The 22,702-nt window shown below is 46.4% G+C and overlaps 3 protein-coding genes and 1 long non-coding RNA gene across 4 annotated transcripts in view; 2 read left to right on the top strand and 2 right to left on the bottom strand.

Annotated features, from left to right (window-relative positions):
- The first annotated feature begins 75 nt into the window (after positions 1-75).
- On the top strand, positions 76-11,126 carry LOC115396225 (uncharacterized). The gene is made up of 2 exons (XR_003932363.1): positions 76-570; positions 10,148-11,126. It is a non-coding gene; the product is annotated as an uncharacterized LOC115396225 (long non-coding RNA).
- mettl6 (methyltransferase 6, methylcytidine) lies at positions 1,201-4,434 on the bottom strand. The gene is made up of 5 exons (XM_030101953.1): positions 3,986-4,434; positions 3,695-3,829; positions 3,199-3,369; positions 2,222-2,363; positions 1,201-2,001 (listed from the first exon to the last, which is right to left on the bottom strand). Exons 1-5 carry the CDS (start codon positions 4,304-4,306, stop codon positions 1,862-1,864), a joined length of 909 nt encoding a protein of 302 aa, XP_029957813.1. The 5' UTR covers positions 4,307-4,434; the 3' UTR covers positions 1,201-1,861.
- Positions 4,692-10,388, top strand: eaf1 (ELL associated factor 1). Its single transcript, XM_030101955.1, has 6 exons — positions 4,692-4,932; positions 6,713-6,807; positions 6,893-7,029; positions 7,218-7,396; positions 7,756-7,980; positions 8,110-10,388. Exons 1-6 carry the CDS (start codon positions 4,830-4,832, stop codon positions 8,157-8,159), a joined length of 789 nt encoding a protein of 262 aa, XP_029957815.1. The 5' UTR covers positions 4,692-4,829; the 3' UTR covers positions 8,160-10,388.
- Positions 10,419-22,702, bottom strand: part of bmper (BMP binding endothelial regulator) — a 33,246-nt gene continuing 20,962 nt past the window's right edge. The window contains exons 5-16 of the mRNA XM_030101951.1: positions 22,251-22,341; positions 21,783-21,865; positions 21,055-21,154; positions 20,316-20,425; positions 20,097-20,231; positions 19,900-20,004; positions 16,592-16,637; positions 15,801-15,964; positions 14,209-14,410; positions 13,747-14,089; positions 13,544-13,674; positions 10,419-12,615 (exon numbers count right to left, since the gene is read on the bottom strand). Coding sequence (XP_029957811.1) covers positions 12,434-12,615; positions 13,544-13,674; positions 13,747-14,089; positions 14,209-14,410; positions 15,801-15,964; positions 16,592-16,637; positions 19,900-20,004; positions 20,097-20,231; positions 20,316-20,425; positions 21,055-21,154; positions 21,783-21,865; positions 22,251-22,341 — 1,692 coding nt within the window. The 3' untranslated portion in view covers positions 10,419-12,433. The remainder of the gene's footprint in view (positions 12,616-13,543; positions 13,675-13,746; positions 14,090-14,208; positions 14,411-15,800; positions 15,965-16,591; positions 16,638-19,899; positions 20,005-20,096; positions 20,232-20,315; positions 20,426-21,054; positions 21,155-21,782; positions 21,866-22,250; positions 22,342-22,702) is intronic.

Raw genomic sequence — 22,702 nt, 5'->3', positions numbered from 1 at the left:
GACATACATCTATTGTGTTTCATTATTCTTTTACCGATGTAGAAATGCTATCAGCAGTTACTAATCAAACTTGATTGGTGTCTTGTCTCATATAATCACACAGCAACATTTAAATCATTTAGACTAATGGAGTGTTTCCTGTTTGTAATTTATTCTGTCAAGTGTCCATTTAATTCATCAATATATTCAATTTTATAAATAGCTGAACATGTATCTTAAGTTCCTCTAAGAGGGAATTCAAACTCTTTGAGATAAACATTTTTTAAAGTGCTGTAATAGTTACTTTGACTAGCAATTACTTACTAGTTACATTTTTGAAGAATTCACTGGTAAGCGTAACTAATTACTTCCTGCCGAACATCGATCCTCGCAATACTTCAAAACTTTAAAATGAATTACACACTCTCAATGTAAAAGCTTGAACTGAGTACCGGTACTATTTTTTTTTTAACAGATGAAATAAATGCAGATCTTTAAAATGTTTCCTCCTAGAGTCTGAGTGTGTGTGTGTGTGTGTGTGTGTGTGTGTGTGTGTGTGTGTGTGTGTGTGTGTGTGTGTGTGTGTGTGTGGTTACTGGACTTCCTGCTTTGACAGCCATCATCATCTTAAATAAAATAAATGTTGCTCTAGTTTGAACCTGGCGGAGCGCTTCAGCGTCGACACTTCCTGGAAAAGTCCCTGAACGTCAGCTGACTGATCAGTAACGTCTTCTGGGTTATAACTTCTATTTGATGACAACATTTTGACTGAATATATTATTCCGTCAGATGAACAAGTGGAACGTTGGACCAGTTGAACCTTCAATAAAGAAAACTGAAGTTTAGCAGTGAGGTCTCCCCGGTGATTGAGCTTCTCCAGAACCTTCTCTGAACAGTCCTCAAAGCGCTTTCGGCTGTTCTTTACACACACACACACACACACACACACACACACCACTGGAGGCGGCGGCCATGAGAGACGCTCGCCATCTGTTCTTGCTCGAGGGGTTTTTGACATGAGGAGAGGAGGGGAATCAAACCTGCAAACTTCCAGTTGAGAGACGACCCGCTCTACCAACTGAGCCACCGTCGACCCCACCCCCACTGCCCAGGACCTGCACCTCTTCTGGCCCACGGGCCTCATGTTTGAAACCCTCCTTCAAAACTAACCAACAGTAGAACAAAAGGGAAACATAATGATCGACAGTTATTTCTGTAGGATTTACTGTCACAGTATAAAAGTGTTTATCATTTTCTATTCCTAGATAGTTTATATGATCAAACCAGCTATCATAAAAAACATATTAAAAACCGACAAACATTTATAAAACATAACATAATAATTAAATACAATTACTCATGGTGATAAAAATGTGGTTATACCAAAAAATGTACTAAACATTAAAAACCATTAAAAGAAAAAAAAAAAGTAATTTACACTGTGATCACACCAAAAAGGCGCACGTTTGAATCTCAGGTGGGTGGTGTGTGTGTGTGTGTGTGTGTGTGTGTGTGTGTGTGTGTGTGTGTGTGTGTGTGTGTGTGTGTGTGTGTGTGAAGTCACTGCAGGTGATGGATCTAAACAGCTTCTCAGGTTGACAGTTTCAGTCATCCAAATCTGAAGAAAGTGAAAAAGTTCGAGGGAAAACTGTTGGTTCTCAATCCAGATAAATAATCCATCGCGTTCAGAAGATTCTGGATTTCTCCATCAGTCTGAATATAAACCCACCCTGCAGTCAAAACGCTGCGGCGGTCAGTCAGAGTTTCCGTCGGAGATGTTGCGATGATCCACGCAGACATAAACTTTGATCCAGTCAGTTTCAGGAGTTTTTCCTGTCAGGTGAAACTTACCGAGTCCGCCGACGGAGAGAAAACGTCAAGTTCAGAGCGGTTTGATGAACTTGCTCTGCAGGAAGACTCTGGGAACACACAGCCCCTCCTTCTTGTTGATGGTCTCTCGCAGGACGTAGTCGTTGGAGACGGACCGGAAGCCGGAGTCCTGGAACAGCTCGGCCAGGAACTCTGAGGGCGGAAAGCCGCGGTTCAAAAAGAACAATCCAGGTGCCTCACGAGTGTAGAACTGTGGTAGACGTGTTTGTGACATACTGCCCCCTACTGTTTGGGAGCAGACGCCACGTGGAGCATAAAGCCACATGTTGGGACAGGAAGCGGAAGACATGCTGAGCTTGCAGCTCGCTGTCACACAAACACAGAAAAGGTTTACTTGAATTCATTTACTGACCTTTGGAGAAAAAGTAAGACCTTGTTCCATCTTGGCGGACGTAGAAGTTCTCCCCCAGCTTGCTGCCAGATTTAAATCGCAGCATGGCGTGGTCGTACAGACCGTAGTCCCTGAACAGGACGACGCCTCCAGGCTTCAGCACCTTAAAGCCACATCACAGCGGTTAGCTCGAAACAGACACAGGTTCTTCATCTAACCAAAGCCGTCACATTTGTATTGGTCAGCCATCAGAGGCGCACGTCAGTGAAGTCTGCTAAAGGATTCACATTCTGCTAAGTAAAGATACTGAGACCAGTTGAAGTTTACTTGAATTTTGCTCAATAAAAAAAATGTATCTTGGTCTCTTTTTAACAACATTTTTATGAGCTACTGTTGCACTGTGACACTTTTTCTCAGAGTCAGTGTTTGTTTGGAAATCATGAGATTTCCTCAATGTTGAGTTCAGTAAATGAAAACATAATACATGAGTTTGTTTATTCATTAGCCATCTTTTCTTCCCCACCGTGAAACACCGTGAAGCTAACAAGCTGCTAAACCCAATCAATAATTTAGCAACGGCCAGTAACGTGAAAAATGTGACCATTTTAGATTTACTAAAGTCAATCATAAAACTCATTTTCATTTGAGTCAGGATTTCCCACTGACGCCCTGATGGCCGGTCAAACAGAGCTAAAGGGCCACATGTGGTCCCTGCACCTTATAATTCCCAGCTCTGTCACAGAGGTTAAAAAAAGCAATGAGCCAGTTTGAAGAGTGTAAGAAGGAAAAAGTACAGACAATTCTGTTGAGGAGAAGAGAGACACAAGGAAGAAATCACCATGAAATTAACCCCTGAAAGTCGATATTTGAAAGATCATTAGAGCTGTTATGTCCCATCTCTGAACATCTGAAGACAATGTGAAAACACATAAAACAAGTTAACCTTCCAAATCCAAGCAGTAACCCTTCAGAGACCAGCGGGCTGTGTCTGCTCTCACCTTGTACACGTTCTTCACGACCAGACTCATCTTGTCCGGATGAACGGCCGACAGGACGAAGATGAGAGTGACGACGTCCACGCTGCCTTCGGGCACGTTTTCCATCAGATCGTCTTTGGTTAAGTCACACTGGAACGCACTGCAGCGCTCGGGGCAATACAGAGGGTTTTGCTGGGAAAAGAACAGCAACCACAAACCTTAGTGACGAAATCACATTATGCCAATTAATATCATTCTGAGAGATAACTTTCACAAATCTAATCAAAAATTTCTTTCACTATTAGGCTATAATATATGATCTTCTAATGCACAAAGTTTATTATTAGGCAATTATTTTCTTAATATTTGAATTTGCATTTATCGTGTTCTTCAGTCCTTTTAATTGATTTGCTCAATCATGCAAATAAATAACAATACATGACAGTAGGACTTTGACATCTGTCCTGTTCAGTTGCTGACAAAAGCAGTTCAGGGACACACAGACCGAGCAGCTTACTCTGACAAACTCAACAGCTCGTGGTGAGAAGTCGCAGGCATAAACAAAGATGTTGAGGTCGTCCTCCAGCAGAGGGAAGATGCAGTTTCCAACACCGCAGCCGGCCTCCAGCAGCACGAGCTTCTGAGACTCAAACTGCAGATCAGAGAAACGAGATAGGAGTGAATATCAGGCGTTGGTTATCAAAGCTCGTCAATGTTGCATCCAATCACACAGAAACGATCACAATACAAACACATTTATGACAACGAGCTGACAGACTGAAGGAATGTCCCCCTGTCTGCCCCTCACCTCTCTGCAGGCTTTGAGCTCCTCGAACTCCCTGGTGGTCCAGTGTCTGTCCTTAAAGAAGTTGGTGGTGTTTCTTTTGTAAAACAGATCCCAGTTTTTCTGAGCTTCTTTCTCCAACTTCATCTGTTTGAAGTCTGAGACCAGATTCCTCTCTGAGCCGAGTCTCTCCAGTTCGTCAGGGGTTAATATTCTGGAAACAGTGGAGATTTTATCTTGTCCCGGGACACATGGGGACATTTCTTCTTGAAGCTCAGGTCCCTCAGGAAGCGGCGGAGACTCAAAATCACACACGATTTCACTCTGCGACAGCGACATGCTCATTTAAAAATGCTATGTATGCCAAGACCTTAGCTTGATGTTATGCTCAAGGCAAAAATGTTAACATGACACAGTTATTTAACACGCAATGTTAAAAAATAGGCAAACTCATAACTCGCACACACGTTCCGCCTCCATGTTGTCCGTCAGTTAAATCCTTCCCTTACTTCACTGTGTGACTCAGTTCCTAGCTAAAAATCGGCATAGAAAACCTTATTCATTACTGAATAAAAAATATAGTACTTGAAGAGTTAGACGACTAATAAATCATTTTTAAAAACTAAAAAAATGAATTAAAAAATATTTATATATATGCGCTAATTTATTTTCGCTTTGTGAAGCACCGGCGGAAGTGGGCGTGTCTTCATGACGTCACTGTTGTTTTGCTAAGTGTTAGCCACACGCAGCTAACTTTGTCTGATATTTGACTTCTTTATTCCTTTAATTTTTCCCGATTTACCTCAGTTTTTCGTCCTATTTGAGATAAATGGAATTATAAGTTTTTTTTTAAAGGAATACAGCCGCCATGAACGGGAGCACCAACCCGCTGCTGGACAAAGAGGAGCATGTTTTGAAGCTCGGAGAAAGCTTCGAGAAGAGGCCCAAATCTTCTTTTCACACCATCAGATGTGAGTGCAGGGAGCTCGACTAAATTCCTCAAACATAAAAACCTTCACACTGTCAGATGTGAGTTCGGGGAGATAGATGCTCTTAAACCTAAAACTTTATAACACCAGCAGGTGTGAGTGTAGAGGGCAAAACTCTAAAAACCTTAAACTTATGCATCTGATTAAGGGTTTAATTCTGCTCACATGTACTGTCAGGCTGTGTCTTATACAACAGTCAAGCCAATTATCAGGATCACGTCAGGTGTGTAGGTGTGTGTGTGTATTCTACCAATACAAATAAGCATACAGTGGTCGCAATCTATCTACATTTTGTTGATTTCCTCCAGACGGAACGTCCGTGTCAGTTGGTTTATTGAAACATTAGTAGATGTGTGGACATTGAAAATTCACCTCACACATGATGGAAATGTGATCTTGGAGTTGAACATGCTGAACACACCTCCCAGCAGCAGAGGTCAGTGCGACTGGGGTTTGGAGCCACAGTCTTCACAGCTATTCAGACCATTTGATCAAGTGTGTATATGAAAGACTAATTGTACTACTACGGAGGTTTTAGTGACAATGTGAAGTTTTCTCCTTTTGATCGATTTTTTTTAGCAAAACCACAATGTGTTCAGTTTACTGAGACAACTGTAGTATAGCAATAAAATCATCGTACATGGAATATGTCCGTATTGAGGTTAGTTACTGTTGATTTATCCAAAATAGCAGGACACAGGAATGATACGTCTCTCTCTCTCTGTATCACAATAATTGGATGATTTTTTTTTTTGCTTCAGATGTCTCTAAATATTCATAAGCAATCTACATATCCTCTCTGATCTCCTTTAAAATTCTGCTGCCCAGTATTACATTAATTACTACTGTCCCACATGTTGATGTCATTCTCACACAAATGCACTCAAACAACAACTAAGCCAATTATCACAAACAAGTTGGTTGTAAATATACACATCTGTCGTCTTCAGCATGCCTCCTTGATCCTTCTTAAAATGATGCACAATTCTGTCTCCTTATGTTATGTTATAATCAGTTAATTACAACTGTCCCACATATTGATATCAGGGTAGAACTGAAATACTTCATTAATGCCAGAGGGAAATTCTTTGTAGCTTTAAATAAAAATATCAATAAGACAGAATAGAACGGGACAGCAGATCTAACTGATCACACCGTCAGACGCCACACCGAGCGAGGAACATGGAGTCACGCTGGAGTTTCATGGTTTGGGGAGCAGGAAGCTAAAGTGATGTATCTACATGAAATCTGGCTTTTACAACATGCTGTGGTTAAATAGGACTTGAAACAACTTCACGTTTACTCCTCATGTTTAGAAAGCAAGCTATTGGAACTCAGTATCATCACACAATATTGGAGTCTCGGCGTCGTCGTCCGACTGTAGAGTTCAGCTTCAGCTGGAAAACTGAGGTCAGTGAATGTGGCGAAGGCCAGGATGGTTTCACATCTACCTCTGAGCATTCAGTGTTTTCAAAAACTCAGTTTTAATTACTGAAGTGGAAAAAGTGTGGAATTATGTATCAGGGAGATGAAAACAGTAATGTGCAAAATCAGTACTGAAATATACAAATCAAGACAGACAGTGTAATAAACTGATGTACGACCAATAAAAGGAGAAGGAAAAAAAAAGATTGTAACAGAATAAGAAGGAAGATGGAGGGTTTGTTTCCCCGTTCTTTAACAGTAAATCTGATGTCTGCGGAGTTAAGATGCAGCAATGAGCAAACTGTTGATTGAATGAATTCCTTGGTGTCTTTTCTAGACGACTTCAAACCGGCGTCCATCGACACGAGCTGCGAGGGAGAGCTGCAGGTCGGCAAAGGAGATGAAGTCACCATCACGCTGCCTCACATTCCAGTAAGTCTCTGTGTGGAGGAAACGGCCAGCCGGAGTGAGCGCCATGACAGCAGCTTCAACGGGGTGACGGTGGCTGTTCCCACAGGGCTCCACGCCGCCGATGACGGTGTTCAAAGGGAACAAGCGGCCATACCAGAAGGACTGCGTGCTGATCATCAACCACGACACGGGGGAGTTCGTCCTGGAGAAGCTGAGCAGCAGCATCCAGGTGAAGAAGACCAGGTGAGAGGTCAACGTGTCTCTGTGACGCCTTCGAGCTGCGGAGACAAACACCAGCTTCCTGTTTGATGGCTGCTCGCTCAGCTCAGGTCAAGTCCAGCCAGGCCTTTCTAACCCTCTCCAGGGATAAACGGGACAGATTAGAGAACGTCTGTCACACCTGATTGCGGCTCCTTCTGTGTGATTTCCAGGGCGGAGGGCAGCAGTAAGATCCAGGCTCGCATCGAGCAGCAGTCGGTCCGGTCCGGCCAGACCAGCTCGCAGTTCCGGGCCCCGACCAAACCCGGAGCCGGCATCAAGACGTCCCCGTCCCCGTCCCCGTCCAAAGACAACCCCTCCCCCGAGCCCCAGCTGGACGACATCAAGAGAGGTGAGCGGGTTCAGAGAGAGCAGGGAGCACAATGGGAGCAGGGCAGGAGCAGAGCGGGAACAAGGTGGGAGCAGGGCGGGAGCAAGGCGGGAGCAGGGCGGGAGCAGGGAGGGAGCAGGGAGGGAGCAGGGCGGGAGCAGGGCGGGAGCAGGGAGGGAGCAGGGCGGGAGCACAGTGGGAGCAGGGCGGGAGCAGAGAGGGAGCAGGGCACACTCAGTCACACACATACGGAGCAACGTCACACCGATATTTAAGCCACGTTTCAAACATATAGAGTTTATTAGGAGGCAACGTCAGTGTGAAGAAGTCATGCTGTTTCCATGACTCCCGCCTCCTCCCGTCTCCTCCTGCCTCCTCAGAGCTGCGTGCGGAGGTGGAGATCATCGAGCAGATGAGCAGCAGCGGCAGCAGCAGCTCGTCGGACTCGGCCAGCGCCTCGGGCAGCGGCGACGACAGCAGCAGCAGCAGCGACGGCGAGCACGACGCCCCCCGGCCGCCGGGCCAGGCCTCGCCGGGCCGCCTGCCCGCGGCCAACGGGGCGGCCGAGCGGCCGCAGGGCAACAACCAGCTGATGAACACGCTGCGTGAGTATCTGAGGGCGGGGCGCAGAGAAACGTCCCGGATGAACGATCAGCTGAGCAGAGTTCAGATCAACAACGAGCAGCGCAGCACAAACCGACCTCTGACCTGTTTTCTCCTCCCGCTCGTCTCAGGAAACGACCTGCAGCTCAGTGAGTCGGGCAGCGACAGCGACGACGACTGAAGAGTCTGAGTGTTCCGGCCGGTGTGTTTCTGCTCCTGCTGCTCCTCTTCCTCCTCTCCTCCTCCTCCTCCTCCTCCTCCTCCTCCTCCTAGTTTGACTCTCTTCATTTCATCCTAGTGTTTCCGGCTGGCCTTGAACTTTTAAGAGTGTATTTTTTATTAGATGTATATTTTGTTTTGTAAAGCCAAAAATGTAGAAAAAAAGGAAGATTTTACTTGAGATGTTTGGAGGAATCTATTTTGGAGTGCACATACGTATTTTCTGTACTTGAAGCAGCTAGTTTTATCATCAGTTCTCTTCTTGAGTTTTGTATTTATAGAAAGATGAGCAGGTTTTTCACTGAGTCTCTCGTCGGTGGAAGATTAGGAAATCATTTCACTGCATCAGTTTGCTCCGCTCAGAAATATCCTGTCAGTGAGAAAGAAAAAGTCTGGATCTTTTAAAACAATCATCTGCACCTCAGTGCAGATTAAAGCTCGAAGTATTTAAACCGCGAAAACTCAAAATCTTACTACGTAATTATATCTGCTAATTATATCAACATTGAAGAAAGAAGATTTGAGTGGCGTTTACCGACTCGTTTTAGAGCCAAATTTAAAGTCGGCCGGACATCAAAAGTGATCATCTAATCACTAAATAACAAACCTGGAAATTAAAAAAAAAAAAATAAATAAAAAATTGATTTCATTTTCTGAGTTCAAGTTCAAGATTTTGCTGTTTTAAATGGAGCTCCTCCAGTTAAAAACCAGATTTCTGCATTCTGTGCTCGAGTGAAGAGTTGCTGTTTCTTTAGATTTAGATTTGATGGTTTAACAGAGTTATAACACTCGTCTGTTTTAAAGTTAACAGAATAAAAAAGTTTTTTTTCTGACTTCCCGTGAGGAAGTCTAGTTGGTTTCACTTGGAATTTGCTCGAGTTTGCTTGTTTAAAGCTCCTGTTGGTGTTTCTTCCCGCCACAAGGGGGCAGTACAGAGTGAAAAATGACAAACAGAGACGCACTGCTGTCAAATAAATGCAAGTTTTTCCTTCTGAAGAGCCAAAACAGCTCTGTTGAGTTAATTTGACTCGCAGCCAAAATCTGAGATACTTCAGTTCATGAATGTTCCACAGCTGATCATTCGCTCCCACTCTGGGCCTCCAGTTGTCACGGTTTACAGATTATGGAGCCGTGCTGCTGATGTTGACGGTCCTGCAGCAGAGGGCAAAGTTTTAGACGAGGCTATTAAACTAAATTGGGTCAAAATGTTCAGTAGAGCCACAGAGTCGAGTGTCTCTAGTGTTTTTTTAACCAAATAAAACCTAAAAGTACCTTCAGGAGGAGGAAACACCTGCAGCCACAGGTTGGACTGAATCACATTCTCAGCTGAGTCTGTGATCTGATGAACTAATTGTCAAAGTAAAGCAAACTTTATCATGGGATGTGATCAGAAACTGGATCGATACACTTCCAGTTCTCAAAAATCCAGTCATGAATTTGCGCCGACATGCCAGCTGATCTGATCTGATGGATGTAGTTCTCGGAGGTCTGCTCTGGTGAAAATCAGTCGAGGAGGATGTGCTGAAGCAGCGTTTTCAAAAAGCAGTGTTTTCAGATCAGACTATTATAATCATCTTTCACTCTCACTGATCACACGAACGAGTTTGATGATCAGTCAAACAACTCAGGAGGAGTTCAGATTTGAGTCAACGAACTTCAGGATTCATGATCATTAAAAAAACGGCAGAATGTGCAGGATTGTGTAGAGAAAAGCAGGAAGTTTCCTCCATCAGGGTTTATTTTCCGATCATTTGCCTTCAGAGCGCCGCCGTTATTTTTCCAGACAGAGAACATGAGTTTTATTTTTCACCCTGGAGCCGCTCCGGGCCCTTCAGGGTGCCGATGAAGGAGAATGTGTTGTTTTCTGAAAATGCCAAAGAGCTGAACGAAGTGCAGGAATCAGTGTGACCACTGTCGGTGTGTGTGTGTGTCTGTGTTCTATTTTCAAAGTGTGTGTGTGTGTGTGTGTGTGTGTGTGTGTGTGTGTATCAGTTCATTGAACACTACAGCTGCATCTCCAAACAGTAAAAGTTCAATACAAACTGAAACGCTTCATTGAATCTCAAAATGACTTCATTTCGAAATTAAGGTCAGAAGTTTCTTTCCTGGTTTGAGGCGTTTTTACTTTGATGCTGTGGATTTAAAAACACAAACACACAAAAAAAAAAAACAGTTTGCATTGTGATTCTGCTCTGCGGTGAAAAAAGCCGGCTGGACGCTCCGTTCTGCAGCACGCCGCTCTAAACGCATGTCAGGTTATTCCGGCTCAGAACTCAGAAGCAGCTTGTAAAACACGCCGAGCCCTAAAAACGGCAGCAGGAACTCCTCCAGTCTGCACGTTCATCCAGCGTCGAGGCGTCTGGAGCCGCGGCGGGTTCCACACTTCAGGCGGACCGCGGTCTGAGTCGGTTTGTCGGCAGACTGAGACCTGATTTTCGGACTGTTTGCTTTTTGACGGACTGCACTAAAACTAAAACAACAACAACAGCAACAGGTCGACTGAAGCCTCCCGAGCTGGTGCCAAGAAAAAAAACAAGTAAACCTGTGAAAACACATTTTATCACAAGATCAAAGACGTGTGCATATTCTGGAGGCAAAACCAAACATCCAGAGTTCAGTATTCATTCATCACATCAGTTCATTAGCAGCGTTTTTCACTGAAATCAGGGTTTACATGAGTCTGGAATCCTGCGATTCATTTCATCCAGACGAGCCGCAGCTGCGTGGGTCAGAGGTTATTGTTTCACTCGTGTCCATCAACTCATTGCCTCTGGAGTTTTGGTGATTGGACAGGATTTCTCGGCTCTTCTGTGAAGCTTCTGCTGTTTCATGTTGAATTTGGTGCTTCAGTTCTCAGTGTTTTATTTCGTTTCAGTGAAGAATCTCTGTACGAACCTGAGGTGTATTAAAGACGTGTAAAAGCAGCAGAGAGTTTCTGATCTTCTCTTTTCATCTTTTTAGATCAATTTCATGGGAGGTTTGTGTGATTTCCTGGACCTTTGATTACAACAAGCACACACACATTTGTAAGGCAGAGTTGAAAACAAAATATGTTAAAAATCTCATCGTCTCAATATTTACCTCTTTAGTTCTGTTGATTTCCGTCCTTCCATCGTTCAGGGGATGCAGAGTGATCTCAGGAAACACACACACACACACACACCTACATGTAATTCTGTTTCTGGAAGAAAATCCATGAACCTACAAGTAAGAACACGAAGCCCCACAGACTGGACTCAAACCGGGGGACCTTGCAGCCTTGCGGTGCGAGTGCCAACCACTACACCGTGCTGTGATTACAGCAGGAACCGGTTGAGGCTGTTTCTCTTCAGTTTGAGCGTTTCGATTTGTCTGCAGAGAGAAAATGAAGCGAAGCGCTGAAGCCGTCTTCAACGCGCCGCAGAGAAGAGACGGCAGCCAGGAAGTGGACTTGGAGGAGAGATTATATTGCTGGTCTTAAATAGTTCTTGTCAAGTGAGAGGCGTGTTTACAGAAACACGTGAGCGTTTGCTACGAAGCACAACAGCATACAGTACGTTTTCCCTGCGATGGAGCAGCAGCGAGTCACAGTTCATCATTTCTCTTCAAACACAAACACATAAATAGCTTTTTCTTTCCCTTTAAATCATCTGTAACGTATTTATATTCAGGATTCTGGCTCTTGCTACAACGTGACAACTGACTGATATATAAATTAACAACTTCAACGACAAATAATAATAATTAATTAATAATAATAAAATGAAAGCTGTGTCTTTCGTGTCCATCTGGTAGCTTACAGTATGAGATAAAGATCAGCGGGGGGTTTGAGAGACGCTTCAGAGAGTTTCTCCTCTTCCAGGCTCATTGTTCCGAACGCAGACGTCCAGTTTGTCTCTGCAGAGTCTGAAGAAGAGACTCAGACGCCATGTTGGCGCCGACCCGAGTCCCCTGGTCCGTGAAGGATCCTCGCACCGAGTCACCAGTCAAACCTTCAAATCGGGGCCCCTGAGATTCCCAGAGGATTTCAGTTTTTCCTCTCTGAGGCAGAACGGTAGCGCCCCCCTGTGGCGGAGGAGGCAGGAGGAGGTCAGAGGTCGCCGATTCCCTTCAGTCTCTCCGACGCCGGTCTGAATCCCGCCGTCTCCGCCGCTGCGGTCTGGACCCTGAGTGCTCGGCTGCGCCCGGTCGATCCGCCGGAGCCGACCCTCCCGGACCGGACCGGACCGGACCGGACCGGCGCCCGGGTCACGAGGGTCACCGGCCGGGGCAGGCGGTGGGCTTGATGCAGCGGCCCTGGAACAGCACCAGGTTGGCGGGGCAGTGGCAGCCCGCCACGCACGGCTTGTGGCACGGCCCGATCTCGTTCCAGTTGTCGCAGGTCTTGGTGCAGCCGGGGCCGCAGGTGTCGTAGACGGCGTCGTGTTTACACTGCGTGGCTGAGGGGGGGAAGACAGACGGGGGGAGGACAGGCAGGGGGAGGACAGACGGGGGGAGGACAGGTGTTTTACATGTTGGTTGATGTCACACACTGAGTTGCAGGGTTGACTGAGTGTTGAGAAAGAAAGAGAAAAACGCTGATTACTTCCGGGAGACGTCATTACATCACGGCCGCCCCGTCCAATCAGAACGCTTCACAGACCCCGGCGTGAGAGAGGATTTAATCCTTCGTTTTTCCCGTGTAAAGACGAAGCTCATGAATATAATTCTGAAGTTTTAAATTCAGAATGGACCAATTCAGAATTAAAAACATCCTGTAACCACACTGATCACGAGTTAAAATCAACTCTTCCTGTTGTCAATACGCACAAACATGAGACGTCTGTCAGACTTATAAGAGCTAAACACTTAAAGAAAGAACTTCCTTCACTTCATATTTTCTCTACAGCTACTTCTGATCCATTTTATTTGAGCCTTAATTGACCTGATCTGATTGTTACTTCTGGACTCTTTTGATTGGGGTTTTATTTTGAACTTGTCAGTTCCCTTTTTAAAACTTTTTCATATTTTATTTTACATCTTTTGTCCATTTGAATCAGTTTATTATTTAATTTATTTTCATTGAAGATTTTTTTTTTGACTTTCAACCAAAATATATATTGGAAAATGCATTTCATTTGGTGTGAAAAAATAAGTAAATAAAACTGACATCCAGTGAAGCAAAATTGCTTAAAAAACATTCAAGTTGTACCTTTAAATGTATCCTAAAGCTGATTAAATTCCTGTGTTATTCTAACTGTAACTTCAGTTTGAATTTGGGCTCTTATGACCCCAGATGATTCCAGATGACCCCAGATGATTCCAGATGACCCCAGATGATTCCAGACCACCTGCTCCGCCCCCCATAGCGCCGTCGTTCTCGCTCACCCATGCAGACGGCGTCCGGCCTCCACAGCGCCGGCACTCCTTCCCTCTCGCAGGCTCGGCTGTAGGCGATGAACGACTCGCAGAAGCAGTTCTTATGAACCGGACACTCGCACATGTCGGTCACACACGACCTGCAGGGGGCAGCGGTGGGGTTAGCGCGTGAGCCGGGGTGACGGAGCGGCCGCGCCCCTCCCTCAGCTCACCTGTAGAACGGAGCGAAGTCGACCACGCGGTGGCACTTCTGGAATTCCCAGGACTTGATCTTCTGACACTCGCGGTGGGCCCTGAACTTGACCTTGACGCTGCCGGGGCACAGGAAGGACGTGGGCCGGCGGGCCGGGTGCTGCTGGGAGCACACCTCGTTCCCCTCCACCCGCCACGACTCGGCGAACTCGTCCACGTCGAACTTGAACTGGCCGTCGCCGCCCATGGTGTCGTCGCGCTTGTGGCCGTTGTAGTTTCCGCAGAGGCCGCAGAGGCGTCCGCGCAGGTGGGGGGCGGCCACCACCTCCACGAAGCTGTCGCCGTCCCAGGTGATCTCCAGACCTGCAGACGGCGAGAGAGGGGGGAACGGCACCGGTACATTAAACCGAAAACACCTGACCCACAATGCAGCGGGGCGTGCTGAGTGACCCGGCCCGGTCCGAGCTGAGCGCGCCGCTGACCTGCGATGGTGGTGAGCTTCAGCAGGTACCCGTCCAGGTCGATGTGCACGCCGGGGCCGTGGTAGGGCAGCGCGATGCGGCTGCCGTTGCGGCGCACCGTCAGGTGCTGGTGCAGGCCGAGGGTCAGGCCGCCCAGACGCACCTCCACCGACTGCGTCCAGGAGAAGGACCGAGTCCGCCGGGCGTCGTTCTTCACCAAGACCTGCAAGGAACGGCGTGCTGGGCTCAGAGAACATCCAGGTGAACCGAGGTTTTCATCAACACGCCGGTGTTTGTAGAGATAACATGTAAATACACTTTAGAGGGTGATGAAAAACATAATAAAAGCAACAAAAAAACAAACAAAAAAAACAATATACTTGAATATATTGTGTTTCAGACGATATTTCCGTGTTCTGTTGCTGCTTGAATGCATCTTCCCGCATCTCTGCGGGATCTCCCCAATCTCTGCGTTTACATGGGACTTTTACATTTTTCTATAAATCCAAACAAAGCCTAATTCTACTCTAAAACGACCATGTCAGCTCCTGAAAACTTTATTCAGAATTAAGTTTAAATCCGAACAGACCGGCAGGTTTATTCTCCTTGGGACATCCCGTTCTGCAGACCTGAGCGAGTCCAGCAGGACGTCTCCATGTCGAACATTTGAAACCGGATGTAAATGTGATTGGTCCAGTCTGTCACATGACCGCCTCACGAGGACAGAGGAGGCGCTGTGATTGGGCGATTTATGCAAAACTTTAACTGGTAAAATAAAATCGACAGATGATTTATGTGAAAATCAGAGTCTGGTTGTAGAAACTAGAGACAGAGACCAGAACATGATCTGGAACCGGGCGCTTTATATATCTATTTGCACTCTGAAAATCGGCATTTTTGAACGGGTTCTAATGAGACCTGGGCTCTTTTTGAAACCAACATCATCGCCCCCTGCTGGAATTTCCCCAGAATTACGGCTTTTTGCACTTCCGTATTATCTTCATGTTGTACTGGCGGAGGTTGGTTTCGACTTGTATGGAGACGATTTAATTAACGGCAGTTTTAGAAGAACTGGATACAATGAAATGAGCGGATGGACGGGTGCTTGACAACGTGGACATTTTCAAAGCTGTAGCGTCGAAGTTAATCGAGAAAGAAAGACAAGGAAAACGCTGTTTACTTCCTGGAGACGTCATTACATCATTACATCATACACCAACACTTCACAGATCCCGGCATGAGGGAGGATTTACTCCTATCATTTTTCCCATGAAAAAAACGAAGCTCAAGAAAATTATTCTGAATTACTTAATTCAGAATGGACCAATTCCAAATTAAAAGCACCGTGTAACCACACTCGATGTAAGCAAAGAGTCTTAACAACTATAGCACGTGGCGAATATCCTTCTATATCACAGAACGACATTCTATACATCATAAGGTGAATTTACTTAACAAGAAGACAGAAATATCCCTGTGAGCAGTTTTCCTGTCATCAATGAAAAAGTCTAATTAGGACAGAGGAATCAAAGTGAGAAAAGCCCAAAAACACAGGAAGATGATGCAAACTCCACTCAGGAAAGGACAGAAGGCGGCTGGACGGAGCGTCTCACCGTGAAGCTGGAGTCGGGGCCGTTGATGTTATTCCCGGGGCCTCCAGAGGGGGCGCCGCCACAGTCCCGGGTCAGCACGTACTGGCAGGTCCCCTGGAAGTTGAAGGTCCTCCCGTCAAAGGTGTTGTAGTGGGGGTCTCCGAAGACGGTGCAGACGCCCGGCTCTGCAGGGGGAGAGGAGGAGGCAAGCTGGAGCAAAGCTACCCAACGGCTGAATTAAAGACAATCTGATCTGATCTGATTGGCTGTGACCTAGGAAAAAACAAAACGGCCCAAAATGAAGCCATTCCTGTTCTTTCACATTAAAATTCACCATAAATCATGAAATATGTGCAAAGTCAGATGTGCAGCCACAATCTGAAACATCTGTCCTCTCAGCTGAAGCTAAACTCTATATTACATGCATGTGAGGTTTATGCAGTCCTGAAATAGAGAATTTACTGTCTTAATGCGGTTTCTGGACGGCAAAAACCAAAGTGAGGCGACTGAGGGGCAAACCACAGTCTGGACCGAATAACGGCTGAAGCTGAGCTGCTTTTATTAAAGAGGTTCAATATTAGTCTTTATAGTGCAGTAAAAATAATTCAGCTCAAATAATCTTCTCTGTGTCACATTTCACAGGTTCATCGACAAAAATGGACAAAAAACAACCTGCATCAATATGCTGAAGCTATTTAAAAACTTTTAATGCCCCCAAATTAAAGGCTGGATTTCGGTTGTGTAGAGATTAGAGGAGGCTCCAGAGAGAATCCCACAAGGAAGGAAGACGGGGCGGAGAGGGACTTACTCACTTTCAGTGCAAACAGGACAGCAGCCGGTTCGGTTCAGGATCTTATTCTGCAGGAAACAGAATAAATACTGATCATGAACAAAATCATCATTCCACAATGTGAATGAAGGAAAAACACCAATAAAGATGGTAACAGGAGGTATTTGGATAAAAGTTTCTTTATTTCACTCGTTAATAAACTGATACCAGCTGTGAATGAGCGCCGTGAACGTGTTGTTTGATCATTTCAGAGGAAGACAGAGATAAAAACGAAGCTTCGGTGCTGAATTGAAATGAAAAGGAAGAAGTGCAGGAAAAAGTTCAGGTTTTGACAAGTTCACAGTCAAATCAGGACGGACGGCCTCAGAGACACGATACTCAGCTTCAACCGGTGAACTCTGCCTGTGAAACACGACCCTCCGCGTGTGTGTGTGTGTGTGTGTGTGTGTGTGTGTGTGTGTGTGTGTGTGTGTGTGTGTGCGCGCAATATGTTTCAACTCCCATCAGAAGTGCAGATCAGAGGACTCTTTCACACACACACTTTTTGTTGCCTCAGGGAAGCTTTTCATTAGCGCACACACATGTTTGGATTGGCATCTTTCTGAGGACCGTCGCCAAATAGAGAAGGTTGTGTCACCAAACGCACAAACGCACAAACGCAGGACCAGCATCAGCACCAGTTCCTTATAAAGATGGGAGTTTAAACACACAACAAGCAAAACAAACTGGACATGAAGTCAAAAATCCACATTTTAACAATTCACTCAGTGATTCCATCTCAACCCAAATGTTACACACACACACACACACACACACACACACACACACACACACACACACACACACACACGCACACACACACACACACACACACACACACACACCACCCATCTGTCATCACAAAAAGACATTCCCTGTGCACTCAATACACACTCCAGAGCTCTAACCTCTGCACAAAGGCCACCTCTCTCTCTCTCTCTCTCTCTCTTTGAAGAGGGCTGCCTTTTGACGGAGCAGACACACACACACACACACACACACACACACACACACACACAGCCTCAGTGACAGAGATTGGTTTTCAGGGGCCTAAATATAGGGAGGCTCTTCTTTGCTGTCAGTCAAACGCCAGGCAGACAAAGGCGTTGGGGAGACAGGCTGTCTCCGGAGGGTCCCGCGCTCCGCCGACCCGCCGCTGACCGCGGGATGACGGCATGGGAGAGTGTGTGTGTGTGTGTGTGTGTGTGTGTGTTCAGATGGCCGACGTGGGCCTGGAGATGAGTCACGCTCACGATAACCCGGCGCAGGTGTGAAGGTCTGCACGTCAGCGCCGGGCTGGCCTTACTGAAGCGACGCCTGCAGTTTGGAGGCGGCGAGTGTGTGCTGAAACTTTGAATGCTGACGCGGTTAAACCAGGATGAGACCGGCGCACGAACACCCGGCTCCCATCACCCAGTCGTCGTCTGCGTCGGTTCATCCAGGTGAAGGTCGCCAGGACGAGTGAAGGTCAGATACACTCTGGACGGGTCAGCAGTACAACACACACACACACACACACACACACACACACCCATCTGCAAATTTAGGCCCCGTTTACAAGACAACATTTCAAGTGAAAACGCATCGTTTTGCATTTATATGGCAACGTTTTGAAAATCCATCTGCACAGAAGCTTCAGGTGTGAAATACTGAGAAGTTTAAAGCAGAGGTCACATGTTCTACCATCAATTTAGCAAATTCTACACAAGCTGCACAAGTAAAACGGTCACCTGAGAAGCCAAACTCAGCTCACACCTACTGGCCGAGGCTGCGTCGTGCAGGGTATTGTACATTTCAGTTTTTTAACTTCTTTGTTTGCAATCTTTCTCTTGTTCACCTCCTGCTTCTCTTTTTTTCCGATTTTGGGTGATATATTTTTTCATCTGGGTTAACATGTCTCCCAAACATTAATCCAACGGTGCTTTTTTCCATGATAATAAAATAAATAAAGCTCACTTTGATTTGTCTGGAGATTTTTTCTTTCGCCACCAGTTCTCCTCACCCGTGTTCTTTTTCCTGATTCGTGCACAGGGAGAACATGGAAACTTCACACAGAGAAGCCCCTCAGCCCGTAACCACAGTCATCCAGCCATGAACTCAGTGGCAGTCAGGTCCAGAGCCCAGCGCTCCTAAAGCACCCGGTATCCGGTGAAGCGTTGCGCTGCCGCAGACCACCGACTGCACTCCGCCGCCGCCTGCTCTGACCACAGGCAGCAGGTGAGGCTTGTTGGAATGGCTGGAAGCGTGTGAACTTGGACTAAAATTGACGCCGGCGGCCCGCGGCACGCTGGGAATCCACTCCATCAGCCGCCGGCCGACAGGTGACCCCGGAGCAGCGCGACCTCCGCGACAGGTGAACGCGGCGCGGACCGTCCCGAGCCGAATCAATCAGAGATCAACTGACCACGACTCCACAAGAGGAGGGGGATTAAATCCTGAGAATATATCTCCTTACTTCATAGTCAGGCCTGTCAAATCCACAGGTCTGCTCATGGACGGCTCCTGGCGGCTGCAGCAGGAGGTCTGGCTTCGCACCGACACCCGACACCAATGTTTTTAAGACAAACCGCTGGATTTGAGGCAGATTCGTCCATAAATCACAACCGGATCATCATCTGGAGGCGTCACGCATGTGTCGTGAAAATGGCAGCGTTAGTCATGGGCCGTAAAGTGTGAGCGTCAGACGGAGGGGAGCAGATCAGGAGTGACAGAAACAGAGGAAGAAGAGGAAGAAGAGGAGGAATATTCAGGTCCGGCAGATAAAACGGGCCTGAGAGCAGAGAGCGGCACCAGAATTCACATCATCACCACTCAGAACCACGGACAGCGCCGGGAATACCCACCGCCACGTCACCGGGGATGACAGCAAATATAAAATAACACCTGAAATATTCAGACATTCAACATTAAAAGCATTTCCCAGGAAAACACACAGCCTGGTTGGGACAGAAGCTTTCTCAGAATTTTAAGGGTCAAATCAAGTTCGGCTTTTAAATTTGAATATTTGATATTTAATGATGATCAGATCAGGTTTTTAATGGTTCAACCAGTGGAGTCATAATGATTTCAGTTCAGGGTCAGAGAGTCCAGAAGAAGAACAAACACAACAGAATAATTAGTCTGAGTGCAAAATTCACTTTTATCAAGCTTCTGCTGCTGCAGCACTAAGATAATGTATCCTCAGGCCGGCCGGATCAACCGTCCTGTGTTTCATCCACAGAACCGGACCTGCTCTTCCTCATCCACAGGCACCATTCAGGTGATTCACATGCAGGATGATCGATCGCTCACCGAGGGGCAGCTGCTGATCGGCACACACTGTTTGGGTCGACACTCGATGATTCCTTTGACGCAGGCGCAGAGAGAGCAGTTCACCGACGACCACATGTCTCCTTCCTGCAGGGGGAAAGACACACGGCCAGGTGAGACAGCCTCCATCACTCCTCCATCATCCACCCATCCCTCCTCCATCACCCGTCCCGCCTCACCCTGTAGATCTTGTTGCGGACTCTGCAGTACTTCACCTCCTCCACCTTGACGTAGGACAGGCAGTCCGGGCAGCACTGGCCGCCGGAGCAGCTTCCTCCTCGGGAGCATCTTCTCTTGCAGACCACCGTCGAGTCCTGGGAGGAAGAAGAAGAAACCATGGTTCCCCTGCCGTGACGCTGCTGCTGGTCCTGTAAACACCGGGGGGAGGGGCGTGGTACCTTGCAGGTGCAGGTGGTGCAGTTGTCGTGGACGAACGAGGTTCCGTTCTCGTAGACCTCGCTGTGGAACAAACAGCTTCCCAACGACAGGTCGAACACCTTCCTCTGCCCTGCAGCCGGAGGGAAGCAGCGTTCAGAGCAAACACACAGAGGAGCAGGACTGCTCTCAGATCAGTCTGGGTGGTCAAACACGGTGACGTTCACTTCAAATAAAAACTTTCCCTGAAACGTGAACATTCCAGCATTCAGCAATGGATGCTATGAACTCAGAAAGTCAAAGATCTGGTGAAATACGTTAATAAACCACAGAGTTTCCAAACAGGACGAACAAAACACACAAATCCATGAAGTTTCAACACGTGAATCAATTCATGAAATCATACTCTGAAATTCAACATAATGGGAAACTCACTTCAGAAAAAGATGGATTCCTCCAAATACCACAAGATCTAATCACAGCACAGTGAAAACGTCTGCTTCTTCACATTCTGTGAGTTGAAAATTAAGATTACTAAAACTGAAACTTCCCACTTCTCGGTGCCAAGAAGAGTTACTCGACAAAGTTTCTGTTGTGTTTGTATTTTTCTGTCTCAATTTTGTCGTCATTTTGTGTCTTTTATTGATTTGTGGTTTGTGTCTGTCCTGTGAGGGACGGACGACCCGTCCAGGACGGATTCTGTCTTCCAACATGACATGACTCTTCATGAGAGCTTCAGGCTAATTCTTTAACAATCTTTACCGAGACATCTGGGGCAGCAGTGTCCGGGCGGAGTGTGTGTGAGGTGGGACGGGCAGGACAGGACGGGACACACCTCCCTCACACACAGAGTCCTCGCTCCCTGCAACAAGCACAGCGACAGACGGCTTCAGCGCCACAGCGTCTCCTGGGGGAGATCCTCTCAAGACAGCTGATCAAAATAAAATTCAACAAATCCATGTCGATAGAGTTCGATTGAAATGGTCTCAGCTCATTTCTACAACACCAGAAGAAGAGATCGATTGATAAGATTAAAAAGCTTTTTATTCTAAAACTCTTATGACTTCTATCAACTGTTGAACTTCATATTGTTATTTTTAGCACTTTCAGATTCCCACAAATGTAAAGTACACCAGAAGCTAAATGTATAACAATAATAACAATAATAATAATAATAATAATAATAATAATAATAATAATAATAATTATTATTATTATTATTATTGTTATTATTATAATAATACTGAGTCAGATTGCCTCTGGCAAGGCGTCGGCACGTTGATGCTGCAACGTGTTTATGGACAGTTACATTTGTTTGTTTGTTTGTGGGGGAGGGGGGAGGAAATGAGGAGGGGGGCGATGAAGAGGATGCTGTTCCAACAGAAAGTTTGTATCTCCCCGGAGAATCCAAAGCTAACTGACTTGAAGGTGTGTGTGTGTGTGTGTGTGTGTGTGTGTGTGTGTGTGTGTGTGTGTGTGTGTGTACTCACGGTGCAGGTACACCTGATGCAGGGCTTCCCCTCCGGGCTGAACTCCTCCCTCTCTTTATACAGGCGGCCCTCGAAGATGCAGCCTGCGGCGGGACGGCGGAGACATGAACCCCCTTCTGCCCCTTCTGCCCCTTCTGCCCCCTCAATATGATTTAGAGTCAGGGAAGCAGCGAAGAGCTGAACTCTCTCATTTCTGCCACGTCCGCTGTCAAACCAGCAGCTCCACTGCTCACAGAAAACACTACAACATTTCAAATTAAAGAACAGCTCATAAACCTGTCTGACGCAGTCTGGAGGCGAAACGTGAGACCAGTCCGGTTTAAACATCAACCAGTGAGGACAGAGCCGAGCTGCAGGCGTTTTCTTATTATTCCAGGACAGATTGATCACTCTGAGGCTCGGAGGCCAGACAGTCCTGAAAACCCGGTGGATGATTTTGTGGAGGAGGCTCCAGCAGGCGGGACTCACCGGGGCAGGTGGGGCAGCACTTCTTGGGGTGGATTTTGGGGTTCTTGCAGTGGACGACACACTGGACCTCAGCCTCGGTGATCACACCTTCCTGTCGGAACCAGGACGTAAACTATCAGTATCCTTGGACTGAGCTCTCCCTCCCTTCTGTTTTTCTCTTCATTTCATTCCCATCTGCTGTCTTCCGATCCAACTTTTTTTTTTTTTTGATTTCCAGTTTTGTTTCTCCGATTCAAGCAAATAATTTCCTTTTTCTTTTCAGTGGTTGATTCTTTCATTTCCTTTATGTTCGATATACTCTCACTGTTCATGTTTCCAGTCTTTGGATTCCGACTTTGCTAATCTCATTCACACATTAGTCCATTAGTTCTTCTATTTAACCACCCTTCTGTTCATTTCTACATCTTTCTGTCCATCCCTTCATTCATCACTCATCACATCATCTTCTTCAT

The sequence above is a fragment of the Salarias fasciatus genome, chromosome 11, assembly GCF_902148845.1.
Source record: "Salarias fasciatus chromosome 11, fSalaFa1.1, whole genome shotgun sequence".
Taxonomy (NCBI): Eukaryota; Metazoa; Chordata; class Actinopteri; order Blenniiformes; family Blenniidae; genus Salarias; species Salarias fasciatus.
This window is presented reverse-complemented; position numbering and strand designations above follow the sequence as displayed.